This window comes from Camellia sinensis, chromosome 12 (assembly GCF_055761805.1).
Source record: "Camellia sinensis isolate YWXY chromosome 12, ASM5576180v1, whole genome shotgun sequence".
NCBI lineage: Eukaryota > Viridiplantae > Streptophyta > Magnoliopsida > Ericales > Theaceae > Camellia > Camellia sinensis.
In genome coordinates, this window is record NC_138972.1 from 154,078,819 (window position 1) to 154,096,352 (window position 17,534).

A 17,534-nucleotide genomic window follows, 5' to 3' on the forward strand; every position below is an offset into this window, starting at 1 on the left:
TGGGCACGCTTTTTGATGGCACGCCTTTTGAAAGATTGGGCACACCTTTTGAGGGTGCAACTTTTTAAGGGTCCGACAAGACTCTGTAAACTGTCCCGACATTGATTCCGGTTAGCTCCTTCATGGGTCCGACAAGACTCTGTAAACTGTCCCGACATTGATTCCGGTTAGTTTCTACAAGGGTCCAGCAAGACTCCGTAAACTGTCACAACAACTGTCACAACATTGTCTGCTACAACGGTCCGACATGACCCCATAAACAGTCTTCTACAACGGTCTGACACGACCATACAGTGTCTCCTATCCATTTTTATTTTATTTTTCTGTTTTGTTACTCTCTCCAAACTCAAGTTGGTTGGTTCCTATCCTCCTTGGGTTTGAAGGGGGCTGTTAGAATATAATATGTAAAATGTTGCTTTAATAATTAGGTTAGTATAATAATTAGTATGCTTTAATAATGTACCTTTAATAATGTTGTTTGGTTTGTGCTTCTACTTTCGGTTTGTAATTGTTCTCCCTCTCCTCTATAAAGGAGAGAGCTCAACACACCATTAGATAATAATCTCAATCAATAATACATCAATTTTAACATATACTACAAGCACACCTTATCTGCATGGCGTTTGACGAACATTGTGTGATCTGCATTACTTTGCTTATACACGAATCTCAACATAGCCTTCCAGAATCTGTCAAACCAAGCTTGAGGAGACTGTTTCAACCCATATAACCCCTTTTTCAACCTACAAACTTTCCCAACTGTAGACTGAGATAAGAATCCTGGTGGTACATCCATATACACCTCCTCCTCCAAATTACCATGGAGAAATGCATTATTCACATCTAACTCCTGTAAAGGCCATCCCAAATTAGCTATACATGAAAGAATAGCTTGAATGGAATTCATCTTTGCTACAGGAGCAAAGGTTTCTTGATAATCAATTCCATAAGTCTGAATAAACCCTTTGGCCACTGGTCATGCTTTGTACCGTTCAATTGTTTCATCTGCTTTCTGCTTAATTGTGAACACCCACTTACACCATACAGGTTTTTTTTCCCTAGGAAGAGGAACCAACTCCCAAGTGTCATTCTTGCTTATAGCTTGCATCTCTTCTACCATAGCTAATTTCCACTTAGGATTATCGATAGCTTCCTTCCAACCTTGGAAATACACGTAGAAGACAAAGACAAAATAAAAGCACGGTATGTAAAAGACAATGAATCATATGACACAAATTTAGAGATAAGGTGTTGAGTACAAGCCCTAACCCCTTTTCTAAGAGCAATAGGAAGACTCGAATCATCGACAACGGGACTATCAACTACAGATAGAGGAATAGACTGAGGTGCATTACCTAGAACTAGCATAAGGGATGATGATGGGTCTAGTGACACAAGGAAAGCTTGCTCTTTCGGACGCCGAAAATAAGTCTTAAGATCAGCCCTGTCCAAATGACCACCAATGTTAGGCTCCACATCAAGAGAACTATTAGGATCCCCCTCACCACAAATAACAGTCCGCTGATAGGGAAGGAAAAAAAGATAACTCGTGTTGATAGGCCATCTTCTCATCTGCAATCTCATCCATAACACTACTCTCCCCCGAAGGAGATGGCGGAGAAGAAGGAAAGAAGGCCTCAGATTCACGAGTGACATCCATACTAACATACACTTTACGAGTGTGAGGATCATAGCATTTGTAACCCTTCTGAGTACAAAATAACCAATAAAGACACAACACACAGCCTTAGGATCGAGTTTTCCACAATTATGAGATTGCAAATGAACAAAACAACCACACCTAAGCACCCGAGGAGGAAGAGAAGGGATGGGATATACAACAAGAAGTAGTTGAAGAGGAATTTGAAATTGGAGGACACTAGAAGGCATACGGTTAATAAGGTAAGCAGCGGTAAGAATAGCATCACCCCAAAAAGACTTGGGGACATTCATGGTAAACAAGAGAGAGCGAGCAACTTCAAGAAGATGGCCATTCTTGTGTTCGGCAACTCCATTCTGTTGAGGAGTACCAACACAACTAGTCTGATAAAGAATGTCATGCTCCTCTAAGTATGCTCAAAAAACGCCATCAACATACTCAGTCCCATTATCACTTCGAAGAATTTTGATTTGAGTATTAAAAAGATTGGTCACAATTTTATGAAAAGTTTGGAAACAAGAAAAAACTTCACTCTTAGTTCGAAGCAAGTAAATCCAAGTCACGCGGGAATAACAATCAATAAATGTAACAAACCATCGATATCCAGAAGTAGAAACCACCGGGAAAAGGCCCTACACATCAATATGAATAAGCATAAAAGGAAAAGTACTTCTTTGATTAATTGAAGGGTAACAAGTACGTTTATGCTTTGCAAGTTCACAAGCATCACAACCAAAAATGTTCCTAGGACAATCACAAACTAAAGAAGGAAAAAGTTTCTCTAAAACACTAACGGAAAGATGACCCAAACGGCAATGCCACTGATGGAGGAGATGAAGAGGGGAGCCATTAGTGCACTTGAGAGCCTGAGATGAAACAGCAAGAGGAACGACATCCAGAAAGTATAGCCCACCTTGTGCTCTAACATTGCCAATCGTTTTCCCCATAGCCAGTTCCTGAAAGACACAATGAGTAGGAAAAAAGGTCACTGAGCAATTTATAGTAGTAAGACTACTAACAGAAAGCAAGTTAGTGGAAAAATTAGGAACATGAAGTACAAATGAAAGAGAAAGTGAAAGAGGAATAATGAACCGAACCCTTCCCGGAGACGGAGGATAAAGTGCCATCAGCCACTTGAACCTTGTCTCGGCCAGAACACGGAGAATAAGAATAAAAAAGACTAGAGGCACCTGTCATGTGGTCGATGGCACCTGAATCAATAATCCAAGACGGTGATGAGGATGTACTAAGAGCACTAGCAGGAATACCTGTGTGGGCAAAATTGGAAGAAGCTGGAGTGGAAGAAACTGTGGTAGAAGGAGAATCAAGTCAAGCAATCAAACACCTAAGAGTGTGTAACTCATCTTGGGAAAGAGTGCTGCTCTTAGAAGAACTCGCAACAATCTCAAACACATGTGCTTGGGGACGAGCTGTACTACCCCAACCCCAACCCCAAGTAGGGCGACCATTCAATTTCCAACAATGTTCTCAATCATGTCCGTCTTTCCCACAATAATCACACTTCAATCGATCTCGATCGACTAATGTACCCTGAGTACCAGACTAGGCCAAGGAGCTCGAGTTGGAGAAGCAACAACCAAAGCAGAATGATCTTGAATAGAAGAATGGACCATAGCACTACGTCGACTCTCCTCTTGTTGGACAAGGGCATAAGCCTCACGGAGGATGGGAAAAGGTGAACGACCCAACACCTGGACGCGAATCTGATCAAACTCCAAGTTCAAGCCAGCAAGAAAGTCATACACACACTCCTTCTCCACGATTTGCTGAAACAAAGTGGCATCTTGGGAACAAATAGCCTGGAAGCTTTGGTAACGGTCTAATTCCTGCCACAAACTAATCAACTCAGCATAGTATACTGCAAGTGATCTATCCTTCTGATCTAAGCTCCGAAGCTTCTTCCTCAACTCATACGCATGTGCATCATTATCCTGTTGGGAATACATCTGGGCTACAGCTATCCAAATCTTATTAGCAGTATCTAAGAGAAGAAAGGACCGACTAATGGTGGGCTGCATGGAGTTAATGAGCCAGGTCATAACCAAAGCATTCTCAAAAACCCATTGAGTACGCCAAGCAGCATCATTAGCAAGCTGGGGAAGGTCACCGATAATGTAGCTAGTCAAACGGCGAGCAGCAATAGCAAGGCTACAATAACGGGACCAAATTAGATAATTGGAGCCATCAAGTTTCGCAGGACTGATTTGAAGAGAGAGACTATCATTAAGAGTCATAACACAATGCACACCACCCTCTTCACCAACCCAAGAGTCTTTATCCTCAATTCCAGCCATTGAAAATCAATCCCCACAATAAATAATAGTCCAGGAAGCCAACAACAGTGCCAAAAACTCAACAAAGGACTAGGAAGATACCTTTACAGAGCCAAAACAAGCTACGAAAGCAAAAAAGGAACAAAAACTGAGAGAAACCTTACCAATCCTGCAAAACAATGACTCTAGCCTCCTCTAATGGTCCAGTCGGCTCCCAAGGAAAGGGAAGGAAGAGAAGAAACAGCCCTAAAAGGGCTCCAACAATGGCTTCCGAAAAATAGTCATTTTTTCCAAAAAATCAACAAAAATTGGAAAGACCACCAAATAATTACCAAAAAATTAAAAGAAAATGATGGAGAAAAAGCCCATGAAATTTTGAACCAGGAGGATTTTTTTTTTTTTTTTTTGCAGGAAAACGAAGAAAAAGAGAAAAACAAGAACAATGAAAGACCACAATTTTTAAGGAGGAAGATGTGGCTCTGATACCATGTTAGATATGCGTACGAAAAAGAGAAGAACAATCAGAAGAAGAGAAGAACCAAGAGACTGCTATGTTTATTGTGTTTATTATCTTACCCTTAAACGTATTAGGGTTACACATATTTATAATGAAAGACTAAGGAAACGAATGACATAACTACCCTTACACACTTATACTTAACACATCACAAGGTTTTGGTTAAATCTCTGTCAAATTAAATATAGCAAAGACGATAAATGAGTCCTTAAATTCCTATAAATTAAAATGATTAAATACATTAAAAATCTCATTAAATTAAAATTTTCAACCCAAGAGATAGTGGTGAAACTGTAGCTTACAACAAATAATTTGCAGAAGAAAATATTGGAAGCCTTCCCAAACCTGCGCCCTTCTATTTGCTTCTTTGAGAAGTAATGAGTTTGTCAGCATCTGAACCTGTTACTGTCAGAACAAACTACGAAGTACAATTGTTGCCACCATCAATGCAGGCATAAAAACGTACATGCAAACTTTCTCTAAGCCTAGAAAGCTGTTGCAACTCAAGAAATGAAAACATAGATAATGATGCAAAAATAGCAAAGACGAGAGAGAGAGAGAGAGAGAGAGAGAGAGAGAGAGAGAATCCTTTAAAATACAATGCCTAAGTTTGAGCATGCTTGAGATCATGAAGAACTGCTAGAACATACAGCTATGAAATATGACAAACAATAAGATGTGGCCTGCCTAGTGGCAAGCATCATACATGTGGGAAAATACCCTATACAAAGTTTCACACAAAAAAGATGTTTCGAGAGAATACAGCGCAAATAGGAACGTAGAAAAGTCAACCTTCCAGTCTAAGCTAAGCATAATTTGCTTGCAAGAAGACTGAGGCCTCGTTTGGCAACTATATGTTTTAGCCAAAAAGCCAAAGTCACTATAAATTGTCACATCACTCTCTCTACTTTTTTGCACACCTGAATGTTGTGACAAGTTTGTGTTTTCATTGTCCCATCGTCGTGTTAGGAAATCTTAAGAGGAAAAACAATCATTCTAGCAGAGTACATTCATTTGGCAAAGTTAACTAATCTTCACCAATTGCCTTTGTTATGAATTACAATCAATCCTTCAAAAGTCCAACGGGTCAGTATGGTGGAGTTTCGTCATCTTGTTATTCAAAAAGCAAGCCAACTTCTAGTATAACATAACAACTTAAAAGCAATATTAAAAGTATAAGATCAATCCAAATAAGATGTGTATCTATGGCAAGATCAAGAACAAGAACAGGAGCAAAGTCAACCAATGACATTAAGACAGAATGTGAAATATATATATATATATATATATGGAGAGAGAGAGAGAGAGAGAGTTAACATACCAGAGGAAAGACTATAGCCATGACCCTGTAGCTCACAAGAGGAGAGAAAAGGAATATAGCCAAAACGCAGGGGTTTCCTGAGAAGTTAAAGAAAATATAACTCTATTCAATGTACTACCACAACACCCTGAATAAATTGTGACAGTCAAATTCACACGAAAGAGTATGCACTTACTAATGAAACTTTCTGCATCACACACATTTAATAAAATTCAATATGGAATGAACACTCATAGCAAATGTCCACGTCACATATTCACTTCATAAAGAACAAAAGCATGATAAGGCAAATAGGTAACTTCGAGGGGCCAGTGGCCACTAAGAGTACTTTTTGTTTTTGTAATAACCTTACAAAATCACCAGGGAACATCATTTTCCAAAGCATACAAATGGCAGAGAAACATGATTCTAAACCTTTTTTCCCCTATCTCATGGGGTTGAACGGGGGAGGGGGTGAATAAGTCTAAAATTTTGACCATCAATTCCATGAAAATATATAAATCCAACATGTTTTTGAGAATCACCACTTAAATGCCCAGTGAATAGGAAAATTTACCAAAACCAGCAAAAAATATCCAGTTGGATTCAAAGAAGTCAAGCCTTTTGTCCAAACTCAATCCAGAGAAAATCCATTTGTACCTGAGATGTTATAAAATGTCAATTGGCAATTGTTAATGTACATTGTATAATTTACCATCACCTACCACACACTTACCATCACCTACCACACAGTCACCTACTACACTCACCTACCACCACCATCCACTACACCTACATCTATATAAGGAACCATTTGTAATAGACAGAATATCAATCAATACACACATCATAAAAAATACAACAACATTCATCAATCAATAATACATATAATTCTACATGGTATCAGAGCAAGGTTAAGCACTTAGTATTTTTCGCTTCACCGGCGGGCGGCAACCTCGCCTTGGCCGCCCGCCGGACCTCAACCTAGTCCGCTAGAATTTTCTACACATACCTTGAAATTTCTTCGAGTCCACCACCTTCACGCCCAACACCTTCGAGTCGATGAGTTTCCCTTTTGTGTGCATTTGGTCAGCTGGGAGAAGGAGAATGTCTCCAGTGAGGCACTGGAACTGGAAGCTGCACGTATTGCGTGCAAACCTTGTTAGAAGAAATATTGCAAGCTAAAGAGCATTTGCGCACCCATTATGATGAGTTATTTCCTATGATCATCCTGATATATTTCCAGTAGATCTCTACACATGGGAGCAATTCTTATGGGCTTGTGAGCTTTGGTACTCTAATGGCATGAAAGTAATGTTTACTGGTGGAAAGCTACAGACACACTTGGTACCTGTTGCAGGCTTTCTAAATCACTATCTTTGCCCGCATGTGTTGCACTATGGTAAAGTAGATTCTGTTACAATGACACACTCAGGGCACTACACACACACAGAGATACATTGAGGGCAGACCTATGCACATGGTTTTGTCCCCCTCTTTTGCTTTATTTTATTGTCCCCCTCTTTTGCTTTATTTTATTTGGAGTTGTATAATGCTCAAGTCATGAGTACCAGACAAAGCTACACGTAAACAACTACACCACCGCCCCTAACATTATCTTTATTTATTTTATTTTATCTTCTCTTTTTTATTCAAAAAAAAAAAAAAAGACACAACCACGTTATTTCTCACTTTTCTTTTATTTTAATATATATATATATATATATTTATATTTTTTTTTTATTATAATATATTTTTCCTATCTCTCTGTTTATTTTATTTTCTTTTCTTTTCTTTTTTCATCAATATTTCCTTATTCTACAACTCGTTAGTGAGCATTCCCAAATATTTTTATCTATTTTCTTTATCCGTTGTTTTATTTTATTTTATTTTTATTCTTAAACAAAACAACAACACCAAATAACACCACAAACATTCCACACACTTGTCATTTCTTCATGCCGGGATCAACCCCGGTCAAAAAAAAAAAAAAAAACAGCAAAGACTACCATCACAACAAACAGTGGGATTTTTCCCTTCTCTACTCTGCCGCCGGTCTTTTCTTCTTGCCTCCGTCCTGGGCAGTCCTTGACGATGTTGCTTCCGTGTTTACCACTCCACTGGGCACGATCACTACTCCCTGCTCCTCTACTGCAGCATATGGCGGCCCTCCAAATCGGAACATCACGGTGGCCTTCCGCTTCAGCTCCTTGTTTTCTGCCCTTAGCACGCTTATCTCTGCTCGCGCATCCTTATACATGCATTGGAGCAGAGCCAGCTGGGAGTTTAATTGCTGCACCTCATTTGTCCTACTCTGCAGCCGGTGCGACAAGTTTGTGACCGCCGTCATGGACTCCACACATGCCTTCAAAGTATACTGATTCGCCTCCACATCTGTTTGCACTGCCATTTTTTGCTCCACCGACTGCATCGGAAAGTTCAACGGAGCAAACCCAGTAGTGTTTGGTTGAGGTTCACGGGACACCGCACCAGTTTTCTCTCTTGTTGACTCGTTGAGGTCTGGAAAGAGAGTGAGCAGACTCCGGGAAGACGAGGCCATTTTCTGGGCAACAGAGTATTACAGACTATCTCTCGCAACAGAGTGTTACAGACTCTCTTTCTCAGCACAACGGAGAGTTTTTCAGAGAAATTCACAGGTTTTTTTTGTCTCAGCCTCTGCCTCAGCCTCAGGTTCAGTCTTGGTTATATAGCCGAGGCAGCCACGCGCATCGCGCGCCTCTTGACGCCAGACAAACGGGCACGCCAGCCAAAGCACTCACGTGCCTCGCCATCATATCTGGCACGCCTTTTGATGCATCGGGCACGCCTTTTGATGGCACGCCTTTTGACAGATTGGGCACGCCTTTTGAGGGCTCGATATATATATCCATATATATATATTTGGGCAGCCTATATACACCATCATACAGTGTATTTTTTTAAGGGTCCGACAAGACTCTGTAAACTGTCCCGACATTGATTCCGGTTAGCTCCTTTATGGGTCCGACAAGACTCTGTAAACTGACCCGACATTGATTCCGGTTAGCTCTTTTATGGGTCCGACAAGACTCTGTAAACTGTCCCGACATTGATTCCGGTTAGCTCCTTTATGGGTCCGACAAGACTCTGTAAACTGTCCCGACATTGATTCCGGTTAGTTTCTACAAGGGTCCAGCAAGACTTCGTAAACTGTCACAACAACTGTCACAACAGTGTCTGTTACATCGGTCCAACATGACCCCGTAAACTGTCTGCTACAACGGTCCGACATGACCCCGTAAACTGTCCTTCTACAACGGTCCGACATGACCCCATAAACTGTCTTCTACATCGGTCTGACACGACCACACAGTGTCTGCTACAACGGTCCGACATGACCCCGTAAACTGTCTGCTACAACGGTCCGACACGACCATACCGTGTCTTCTACAACGGTCTGACACAACCATACAGTGTCTCCTATCCCATTTTTAATTTTATTTGTCAGCTTATTTTTCTGTTTTGTTACTCTCTCCAAACTCAAGTTGGCTAGTACCTATCCTCCTTGAGTTTGAGGGGGGCTGTTAATGTACATTGTATAATTTATCATCACCTACCACACACTTACCATCACCTACCACACACTCACCTACTACACTCACCTACCACCACCATCCACTACACCTACATCTATATAAGGAACCATTTGTAATAGACAGAATATCAATCAATACACACATCATAAAAAATACAACAACATTCATCAATCAATAATACATATAATTCTACAGCAATTATATAGCTAAAAGCAGGTGCAAAAAAAAAAAAAAACAGCATCAGCAAATTCATCACATACTCAAAGCAGTAGTATGCATATATCCAGGAAATAAGTACTCCCTCCGTCTCAAAATATTAGTCCTTTATTCTATTTTTCATTGTCCCAAAATGTTAGTCCTTTTTCAAAAGTCAATGATTAAAATAATATGAATTTTCTATTTTGCCCTCCTTTTAAATTCATTAACAATACAAAAAGTACAATTATGATAATTGATATTCCCAAAAAAATGTACTATCAAAGGGTAATTTTGAAAAACTAATATTTTTAAAGTATAATAATTGTACAATCAAAAAAAGTTGGATTCCCCAAAAGGAACTATTATTTTGGGACGGAGGAAGTAAGAAATTCAGAGCCTTCCCAAAATAGGGTATAAATCCTGTAATATAAAGCTGCATATAATCTTCAACAAACTTTACTATCTTTAAAATTATAAATAAATCGCAATGAGTTTAAAATGAATGTTCTAAAACAGAAAAGCAGTAAAAAGATAAACTGATGGAAAAAAAAAAAAAAAAAATCCATAGATCAGTTTTACCTCCAAGAAGAAAAAGCTCAAAAGGAGGACTGAATAGACCTGTTCGTCTATTCCAATCACGACCCTGGGAAAAAATGTTTTACAGGAGTTGATACTCATAGATGTAATCAACACATAACTTCTGTTCTGAAAGACAATGCCTCAAAAAAGCAGTAGTGTCTCTATTCAGAAACCATCAAACACTAAGTTGGAAATTTACCCCCCAATATCAGTACACTTATCCATCTGAGTTGCATTTGAAGAGCTCAATAGCTCTGGTTGGATTGGCATTTCTGCGAAGGTAGGCCCATATTTTCCAATCACAAGAAAGCCATGTTTAGCAACGTCACTGTACCTGGATTAAGGTATAAAAAGATGCAGATATGAATAAAATAATGTAAAATTATCAAGTATTCCAACATTCTGCATAAATAAAGGAAATGTTTTCCATCACTACTGCATGATGTCAAATAGCATGCAATGGAATCAGAAGACCTAAAATAGCTTTTACTCCTGAAATAGCTATCTAATGCTTCAACAGTTGTATTATTAGTTCTGCAACCCTCTCCTACAATTTTGCTGGAAATGTGTGTAGGACACTTTTCTTCACATTTGTCTTAAATTACTTATACAGCAAGTGGCTAAACCACCAAGAAAGCAAAACCAGATCATATGTTTCTGAGAAAAGTAGTATCCTTGTCCTGATAAATGTAACTTGGCTAAAAAATATAAATAAAAAAACACTTGATTTATGTGGATGAATATAGTTGAGTAAAAATATATATATATCTATATAATATGGCAGAACGATTTTTGAAAATATGTATATTTTTGTCCTACACGGCATCATCAATGGTTTAGATCATTTCATCTACAAAATTAATGTTGAGATTTGTTTGGCCCAAAATATGTTTCCTGCCTCTCTTTCCTCTCTTCTCTCTCACTACTCTCCTCTTTCATCATTCCCATTACTCTCTCTCTCTCTCTCTCTCTCTCTTTTCCTCTTCTCCCCTCATCCACCATCGCTCGATTTACGCCGCTTTTGTTCCGCTCTTGTGAAGACCTGCCTCCACAACAACAGAAGCCCCTTCATCTCCCCTACAAATGCAGTCCCCCTCTCTCTCTCTACATCTCACTCTCTTGTTTTTGTTTCAATCCCATACTCTTTCATTCCATTGGAGCCCAACCCACTTGTCAATGATGACGACAATGAGAGGATGATTATGGAAGTGGTGAGTGTGAAAGTGTTGGAGAGAGGATGATTATTGACGGACATGTCTGTATTTTTTTTTCCCAGATTCTTCTGTGTATTGATGTTGCTACATCTTTTGCAAAGTTTGCAACTATGTCCCAAAAGCTTTTGGATCAGGCAATGAAATCTAACTTTTATTGTGGAGATCGTATATTAGGGATTCAAACATATTCTCTGTATTTATCTCTTATTTGACTTTGACCTGATCACATAGTTTCGAAATATTGCGGATTCCAGTTATTTGTTCCTAATGGAATAAATAGTACACTCTACCTTTGTTTCATGAAATATTGCGGATTCCAGTTCTTATTTGTCTTTAGGATTTAGCAAGAAATTTTGTGTAGTACTTTCTTATGGTATGAGAAATAATGGTTGTTTGCATGAATCTAATGGCAGCTTGGGGGCCTCTATGGCGCTAATGCCAGGATTCAAGCCCCCATTGTGAAGCTTAATTAGAATTCTCTTTTCGTCCATGTGAAACCCTTCGATGTTATAAACATTTATATATTTTTCTTATTTAAAGTTAATTTCATAGACAGAGTTCATCATTGGTTTTGTTTTGTTTTTGTTTTTGTTTTTTTCTTCTCTTTTTCTAAAACGCGTTAGTAATTCGTGGTTACTGCTTTTGTTCCTGCTACAAATGAGAATAGTTTTGATCGTGTTTTTCTTTTCATGAACAATTAATAGTGTTGCTGGAGTCAAGCTTTGAAGAATGAGCTATTCTCTTACTTTCTCTCTTTACCAAACCTCGAACCCCCTATTCCTCTGTTTTCTTTCTTTGAATTTATTTGGTCTAATGTTTAGTTTGGTAGGTTTGGTGTGATTTTGATTTTGCTATTGCCTCAAGTTAAATTAGATTGGGTCTTTGAATATTAGATCAGTCTTTGTATGTTATTAAAATAGTATATTTGTTTTTAACTAAAATAGTGTCTTTGTGGCTATTAATAACCTATAATATATTTGGAGCTTTTTGAAATTTATAGAAGTAATCAAACACCATAGAGAAAGGCTGATCATCAGAGGACTTTTGAGAACTTAAAGAAAAGAAAGAGAAAAGGAAATGAACACACAGAGAGAGAGGAAGGTGGATATGTTTTTCGAATACCACTTAAATTGTAGAGACATTTTTTGAATATATTTGGTGTTTGGTAACTTCTATTGAATATTTAGGTTTTGATTTCTATTAAATATATTGTTACAATTAGATTTCTTTTTATGATTTATTTTTTTTGAAATCTATAGAAGTAACCAAACACCAATCATCAGAGGACTTCTGAGAACTTAAAAAAAAGAAAGAGAAAAGGAAATGAAGAGAGAGAGAGAAAGAGAGAGAGAGAGAGAGGGGAAGGTGGATATGTTTTTTGAATACCACTTAAATTGTAGAGACATACATACATATGTATGTATGTTTTTTGAATATATTTGGTGTTTGGTTACTACTATTGAATATTTAGGTTTTGATTTCTATTGAATAAATTGTTACAATTAGATTTCTTTGTATGATTTTTTTTTTTTTTTTTGATATCTATAGAAGTAACCAAACACCATAGAGAAAGTCTGATCATTAGAGGACTTCTAAGAACTTAAAAAAAGAAAGAGAAAAGGAAATGAAGACAGAGAGAAGGGGGGGGAGGCGGATATGTTTTTTGAATACCACTTAAATTGTAGAGGCATACATACATTTTTATGTATGTTTTTTGAATATATTTGGTTTTTGGTTACTTCTATTGAATATTTGGGTTTTAATTTCTATTGAATATATTGTTACAATTAGATTTTTTTGTATGATTTATTTTTTAAAAAATCAAAGAGCTTGAAATATTTGATTTGGAAAAAATATTTGATTGCCATACATGGTTGTGAATTTTTTTAAAGGTTGTATGAAAATTCTCAATAATGTATAAATGACGGAAATTACTTGGTATATGCAAAATACATACATCTCAAAATTAGTTTGACCGTAATTTTGAATATGTTGGTGAGCTAAAAACAAAAAATCAAAAAAAAATGTATTGTCACATTTAATTAATCATTTCATGTGCCAAGTATTTCTATATCTTAACAAATATTCTTAAACACACATCAATAAAATTTATTTATATAAAAATTCATTCTATTCTATGTAAAGTGAGTGGGGTAGATGGAGTGTCTTGAGAAGGGGACTTCCTAAAGAAATGGTGTATGGCCTGATGGCCTAATGGTTTTTTAAGTGTGAAATTGGTCATCCCTGTTTTTTATGGGTTTTATGGGACTTCTTAAAGTGAAGAGCACGCCCTAGATTTATGAATTTTTGTAATTAGTATAGGAAAGGTAAAAAGAAAGTAGGGAATTTATGTCAGAGTTTGGACAAGGATTTGGAGGCAAAAAGGGCATGTGAAATTGCTTTTCAAAAATGTTTTTTTTTTTTTGGTCAATAAATTTGAACTCATAATTTAAATTGGATTCTATTAAAATAAAATGGTGATCAAAGTAGTTTATGTTTTACTATTAAAATGTAATTTTTTCACAAGGTAAGTGAGAGAGAGAGAGAGAAGAGAGATAATAGGAGTGATGTAATTTGTTTAAAGACTAGAAAAAAGAGTTTTTTTTTTTTTTTTTAACAAAACTTTGTTATCCACCTCGGTGAGAAAGCCCACGAGACATATTCTTACAATAAATTACCTTTTCCGGTTTTTACTTTAATTTTATTGGGGTGCATTTATGTCCCGGTAATTTTACAGAACTCATTTGAAACTCGCAACCAATCGAATTTGTATTTATATTTTGACCTCAAATTTTTAGCAACAAATTTGATAAATTACATTTTAATTTAATAATTTTATATTTAATTATATTTTGATCTCATCATTAATTGCACCGTGCCTTTAGGCACAGACATACACTAGTGTATATATATATCACAACAGATTAGCTGGCAAAAAGGAAGGCTAAAATTCCATCTCCTAAAATTTCATGCTGCATTCTTTCACATTAATGAATAACAAAATAGGATGTAAAACAGAAGGATCTACTAAAATTCCAATTTCCAACCACCAACATCCTCATGGTTTTGGCATCTAAAATTTCTGTTGTTGGTGAACCCCATCTCCTAAAATTTCATGCTGCATTCTTTCACATTAATTTCTTTATTTTCTTTTCCAATACCAATTTACCCACGTTTAGTGCTAACTTTTAGAACAATAGTTACCTAACACTCTAGAAGTGCCAACCAATTCCTTCTATGCTCTACAGTAAATCTACATAAATGTATATATATAGGAAAATGTGTATATATACACCACTACATATATATTTATAGAAACATAAACCAAGGTTTCTTTTAAATACACGGACTTGAGACAAAGATATTAGGGGTTAAAGTTATATAAGAGGCCTAGCTCTTGTTAATTGTTCATACTTAAGAGATCTAAAGGAGAAAATAGTGTAGTGGTAACGAGACGTATTATTGGGGATCTTTGTACAACTAGAATCCTCCTTAAGATGAATTTGGAATAACTACATATTCACCTAATTATTTGAATGCAATCATTGCTCTTAAATCAAATCTATCTATGCATCTTGTTGAAATCTATATCTAAGCTATTAAACGTAAATATTAGCCACAGTCCTTAAAATGATTATATTCAGATCCATTCATTTCAAATCCACATGTAACCTAAGGGAAACTACAAGAAAACAAATTTACAATAATAATATAGGCTAATAAGTATCCTCCAATATAAGGAGCTAGAAAGCACATTTCACCACATGCTTATGAATTTGCATGACTTCTTGTGCATGCTTATACTTTACCTAACTTGTAAGCTCTTCATAACACAACCAAAATTTTATCATATCAAATGCAATTTTCCCACTAAAGAGATTAGTTAAATTAAATGGCAGTTAGTTGAATTAGTATAGAGACATTTTCTCGCAACATAGTATAATATAAAAATTACGTAAGAGAGCACGAGGAAAAAAAATTATCAAGCGTATACTCACATAGAAGAGTTGTAGAAATCCAAGACGTAAGAATGAGTAAAGTTTTAAAATACCACCAGATGAGCACAAATTTTGAGAACCAGAATGTGGGCATTGATCAGGTAATATCCATTGTAGTGTAGGAATGACAACCGAGTTTACCATAAAGATACTGCAAGTGATAGAGATTTAAGTAATTTTAAGATATTAGGTTTGCAGTCCAAAATCCAACAAAAAAGAATCAATACATCAATTGACGATACGTAGCAAGAAATATTAACCCTTGGAAGATTAACCTCCAGAAAACTGGAAAAACTTAGAACTTGCACACAAAGCACATTCTAGCATGAATTGGAATGTGGGACTCTCAAGCAATGAATAGATACACACAAATACATATGCATATGATTATCATACAGTAAGCAAGAAACAAGGATGATGAGAGATATACCTTCCTAAGAAAATCAAGCCGTTTAAGAGAAAACACTGCCCAGTTCGTATCGCAAGCTGTTTAGAACTTCCGTAGAAAAATACAACACACATAAATGTCAAAAAATTGAATGAAGGAATCAAAAATTGAGAGAGAGAGAGAGAGAACCTGAAACAGTAGATGAGGACCCTGTGGAGACAGCAAGCGTCTCTAAAACCATGGAGCCAGAGCAGCGATGCCTGCTTCAGTTTTGGTCCCAAAACCCCCCATTAATTGCCCCCTCTACTCATTTTTTTTTTTTTTTTTTTTTTTTTTGAGGAAATTGCCCCCTCTACAAATATGCTACAGACTAGAGAGAGAGAGAGAAACAAGAGAGAGAGGGAGAGACTTCACATTGACACCACCAAGGAAGGAAGCCATTTTGTTAGCTTTGGAGGTAAACCCATATCCAGGGCACATTTGGTTTTTGCCAACAAAACAAGTTGAAAATGATTATTATTAATTATAAATATATTTTTTTAAATTTATATAAAATATGAATTATCTTTAAATTTTAAAAAATTATATACATGTTTTTGTTATAATTTTTTATTTAAAAAAATAAAATTCTTAAATATTTTTTTATATAATAATAAAATTAGAAAAATTAGTGAATTATTCTTCTCTAACTGTGTATAGTAGGAAATGTCCAAAATATTTTTTTTATTAGTTAAGGCCCCTCAATATTTTCACAACAAAAAAAAAAAAAATTCACCTTAGATAAAGTTTGCTCGACTCAGAGAAATTTCACTTGACTCATAAAAATTTCTCTGTGAAATCAAAGAAATTTATCTATGAAACTTAAAATTTCTCTAAGACCAGTAAAATTTCTTTGAATTAAATTTTCTCTGTAAAAATGTTAAGGGATCTTAACTATAATAAAAATATTATATATCTTTTATTTTGAGACCTTAAAAAAATTTCTCAATAAAATTAAGGAGCCGTTATTTTCAATTGACTTTGTTCTAAATACACTTCTTCATTGCTCCAAATACATTAATATCTTTAAAATTTTAGTTTTTTAAGGAAATGTATTTTGTGTGAAAAGTTATTAATGTAATTATACATAATTAAAGAGAAAGAATGAAATATATTTGAAATAAAGTGAAATAAAAATAGCAACTTCTTCAAATTATTTAAATTATTAATTAAAATATATTTTTAAATAATTAAAATTTATTAATTATTTATTAATAAAAAAAATTACCTGAAAATTAGCAATTTCAAGAGTTGGAATGTAAATTGTAGTTTTTCAAAATCACAATTCGTATTTTACCCAACAACCATAGGCCACAAGTTTCCCTCATTTTGAAGCAATTAATGACCTATTTCGCCGCCATTGCTTCACAGTAATCAACTTCTTTGAACAGTTCTAGAAAGAGAGAGAGAGATGGCACAGCAGCAGAGCAAGAGGCCGTGCAAGAAGAAGGCTTGTGGCATTCAAGCTTGTCTCTCCAAGAACAACTTTGATCTTCAGAAGTATACTCTTTTTTCTTCATTTTTTTTTTTTTAAAGAAAACATTCCGTTCTCTTGCTGAGAAATGGCAAGCAAAGAAAACGAATTTTGAAATGTATTATAAAATTTCAAAGAGAACCCATCTCTTTCATCAAACTGAGGATTAGTACTTAATCGTTCAAATTCTTCCTCTGTTTTCATTTTAGTTGATAGAATTCGATGTTTGTTAGGCGATTAGGGTTTATACTTTGTAATCGTTCAAATTCTCCCTCCCTCTCTCTCTCTCTCTTCTCTC

At 36.0% G+C, this 17,534-nt stretch overlaps 2 protein-coding genes across 3 annotated transcripts; both read right to left on the reverse strand.

Annotated features, from left to right (window-relative positions):
* Window positions 1-2,305: 2,305 nt before the first annotated feature.
* LOC114291945 (uncharacterized) lies at window positions 2,306-4,112 on the reverse strand. 2 transcript variants are annotated; one of them, XM_082900195.1, is made up of 3 exons: window positions 2,929-4,112; window positions 2,758-2,850; window positions 2,306-2,616 (listed from the first exon to the last, which is right to left on the reverse strand). In XM_082900195.1, exon 1 carries the CDS (start codon window positions 3,973-3,975, stop codon window positions 3,202-3,204), a length of 774 nt encoding a protein of 257 aa, XP_082756321.1. In that variant the 5' UTR covers window positions 3,976-4,112; the 3' UTR covers window positions 2,306-2,616; window positions 2,758-2,850; window positions 2,929-3,201. The 2 variants fall into 2 exon arrangements, with proteins under 2 accessions (XP_082756321.1, XP_082756322.1); XM_082900196.1 differs by lacking the exon at window positions 2,758-2,850.
* Window positions 4,113-4,663: 551 nt separating this feature from the next.
* On the reverse strand, window positions 4,664-16,013 carry LOC114291944 (protein EI24 homolog; the record flags this gene model as incomplete). Its single annotated transcript, XM_082897394.1, is given in 11 exon segments — window positions 4,664-4,889; window positions 5,793-5,869; window positions 6,349-6,431; window positions 9,607-9,637; window positions 9,923-9,977; window positions 10,124-10,187; window positions 10,323-10,457; window positions 15,147-15,160; window positions 15,336-15,486; window positions 15,766-15,831; window positions 15,913-16,013. Coding segments are annotated over 11 exon segments (897 nt in total), but the record flags the coding sequence as incomplete, so codon positions are not given.
* Between the last annotated feature and the right edge of the window lie 1,521 nt (window positions 16,014-17,534).